Here is a 3,339-nt window from a genome sequence, read left to right on the forward strand (position 1 = left end):
AAGCTTTTGAGGAAATAATCAATTGTGGAAACCAAAATCTATCTTTTAAATGTCCCGTGTCAACTTGGAGAGAGCTGGGAAATTTGACATGTAAAGTCTGGCACTTCGGTCCCCTTTAAAAATCACATTCTACTCAGGCAAAGTACAAATTCTTAACTTTTTGGACAGGAAAAGTATTCGAATGCATGCCCGCGGGGATGTTGAAGTTTCGATCAGCTTGGCACTATACATTACATTTAAACTTCTTGGGCGCAAATTTGAGCTTTCATTTTATATTCAATATACATTATCTTTTGTTTTGTCACAGCTCTGTGTAAGTTGTGGTAAAGACTGAACCACAATGTTGATACAGTGAACCCTATGTAGGAGTTAATATATATTTTGAATACATACGAGCATTGGTAACAACTGAATGTTATAGTCGCCTCTAAAGATGTTATCAGACTCTTTGTGTTTCAAAGAAGATTTTTGGTTGTGAAGGGTGCGAAAAATACGAATAAAGTAGTTGTGTGCCAGATTGTCAATAAAAAACTTGATCATGCACCACGCTCTAGGGCCAAAGACTGGGTATAATGCATGGGTTCCTTTAATTGGCTCGAAGCAAATTCGCCACGGATGTGAGATGAGGGATTCTTTTTACACAAAATCAAGAGCTCTTCACTTTTATGAACCGTTGACTACCTTGACACTGAAGGCGGGGTTTTATTTCGAGATTCGCAACTATTTCCACTGCATCACAAAAATAAACCGCGGCAAATGCGGTTTATGGTCAACTCGAGAGCGTTTGTTAGATTTGGTTAAATGTAACTACTTATTCACAAAGTAGACTGTGTGTTTCTCGGTAAGCTGTCTCGTTTTGCGTTTACGAATTGAAGACGAATCTGCCTGTCTTGTAGATCTGGAAGTTCTGAGTGACAAGTGGTCTTTGTAAGAGTGGAACGCCCGCGAGGACCTTTCGCCACAGCACGAGACCTCAGCGATTGCATTAGCGCCGACATGGTGGCCTTAAATCTGCTGTTACGAAAGGCGAAAAGGAATGGATTGAGCGCGGAGTTCAGGTAGCCGAACATCAGAAACAAGACGCCAACTTCATGCGGGATTTTCTTTACGCACCGTGAGCCACAAAGATTGGAGAAGACACTGATAAAACTGAATGGTATCCAACAGGAAAAAAAGGCCACCACGAATATAGAGATTGTCTTAGCTGCTCGGATATTCCTTGAATAAACCTTTTTCTCTTCAGTAGAGCGAAGTTTTGGAATTCGTGAGGCGTCTCCGTAAAAGATACTTTGCTGGCTGTGGGCAATCAAGTAAATCTTGATGTAAATACCACAGGTAATCAAAAGAGGAAGTATGAAGTTGATCACAGAACTGAGTGTGGTATAGGTCTTTGTGAAAGGAAAGTAGCACACACCCTGAAACACGAACTTATCATGCGTTCGCCAGCCCATGATGGGAAGTAAGGCGACGAGAAAGCTGTAAATCCAAATTACCACGCTAACAATCAAGGCTTTCTTCCTGGTCATAAATCTGCATCGTCGAAAACGATTGAGAGGATCACTGAGGCTCTTGTAACGGTCAACGCTGACGGCCAAAAGGGTCAAGATCGATGTGGGCACAGTGATGAGGTACATTGTGATCCAGGTCTCGCACATTTCTTCGCTATGTCTCCAAACCCCTAGAAGAATAATGGACTCTATGTCGAAAGGCACCACGAGGGACACGGTGAGAAGATCCGCGAAGGCCAAGGAGAAAATGAAGGTGTTTGTGGGATTACTTCGAAGGCTTCTGTTTACGATTATTGTGCAACAAACTATGAAGTTTCCAACAAAAGCTATGAGCGCAATTAACATGTGACAGACCGCCACAGAGTACTGGAAGGATGGACTAAAATCAAAAAAGGTTCCTGATGTGTTGGCAGCGGGCTTGATTTCGCCAGTATTGTTATTCATAGTCGGTAATTCTTGTTTTTGCTCGTTATTTCGAGCTGACTTAATTGCACGTACTTTCACTCAGAATGCCTCTCGCGTAAACATGACGTTTCAGTATCTACTCATCGTGCAATTTTCTGGTACTTATTTGACCAATATGGTGCCAAATCGGCGATGAGTGAAGGGCGGGGGGTTCACATTTCGCTTGTTCCTTGTAAATGTCGTTTATCTCAGTTGCGAGGACGAAAGCCACTGTGTTGCATGTGCTGCGGCTTCTGTGAACTACCTCTATTAAGCTGAAAATGATAAATAAAAAAATCAAAATTAACAGTGCATGTGAAATTTTGTAACTTTGCCGGTACAACTCGAAAGTATGATGGGGAAAACAAAGATTTGTTTGTCGTTTGTGAACTCGGAATTAAACCTTTCCGTGTAAAATCAGTCGTCAATTCAGACTGCCAGCCCTTTCGGAATTGTCATTACTGAATAATTATTTTATGCTTCTGAAAAGTACCTTTTTTGAGCTGTCATGAATTTAGAAAAATATTCTTAGCCTATTATTAGCATGATAAATGCCTCTTCTGATGAGTGTTATTATCAGCTACCATAGTTAAGTCTACAAAGTAACCTTACAGAAAGTAATTTAACATTACTAATGGTAAACTCGATTCATTACAGAACAAATATGGTCAAGAAGAACTTTATTTTTGGGCTAATGGTAGGTTAAGGGGCCGAGGGCCGGCTGCTTGAAGCACCATTTTATATTAAAAAAACTGTTACTGTGTCTCCTTTTTGGTCACTAAGGTTTCAAGGCAGACATTTGTGTCTCTCAGATTATTTGTTCTATCAAGAACAGGAAACACTTTTTTTTTAATTTCTCCTCAAGGACGTTGTTAGAGCAAACACGTTTGATGTCCGAACAGTAAGTGAGACTTGGCTAGACAGTTCTGTCTCTAATTTTGAGATTGAAATTCCAGGCTATAGCATATTTAGCCTTGATCGTTTGGACAAAGTTGGAGGAAGCGTGTGTGCGTTTGTGAAGCATAATCTCAAGGTCGAATTACGAACTGTCAATATGACGATGCCCTAATTCAATCTGGCATCACTGCCCTTTCCCAGAGAAGGGAGGAAGCTTGCACAAATTTTATCAAGCGTGACTGCCTGTCGTCTCCTGTACTCAAGCCATTAATTCCTTGTGTGTCAATTGACAAGCCATACTGCCTCCGTTCAGGCGAACGTGTTCCGGTGCGCTTTGTCCCTAAGACCTTGCGGTTCGCAGATTTCAGCTGCACCATTAAGTATCAAGATCAGTTGTAAACCTCTTCTCTGTTATTTTTTCTCTGTTATTTAGTGCTTTTAATCATATTTATATGATTATCTATTTGACTGTCTTTGCATTGTAGTCACT

At 40.9% G+C, this 3,339-nt stretch overlaps 1 protein-coding gene across 1 annotated transcript; it reads right to left on the reverse strand.

Annotated features, from left to right (window-relative positions):
• Window positions 1-608: 608 nt before the first annotated feature.
• Window positions 609-1,952, reverse strand: LOC137991821 (D(5)-like dopamine receptor). The gene has a single exon (XM_068836859.1). The coding sequence runs from the start codon at window positions 1,950-1,952 to the stop codon at window positions 816-818; it is 1,137 nt and encodes a 378-aa protein (XP_068692960.1). The 3' UTR covers window positions 609-815.
• Window positions 1,953-3,339: the final 1,387 nt, after the last annotated feature.

The sequence above is a fragment of the Montipora foliosa genome, chromosome 2, assembly GCF_036669935.1.
Source record: "Montipora foliosa isolate CH-2021 chromosome 2, ASM3666993v2, whole genome shotgun sequence".
Taxonomy (NCBI): Eukaryota; Metazoa; Cnidaria; class Anthozoa; order Scleractinia; family Acroporidae; genus Montipora; species Montipora foliosa.

Excerpts from the sequence above, each read along its gene's own strand:
- LOC137991821 (XM_068836859.1), bottom strand. The coding sequence starts at position 1,952 with ATGAATAACAATACTGGCGAAATCAAGCCCGCTGCCAACACATCAGGA.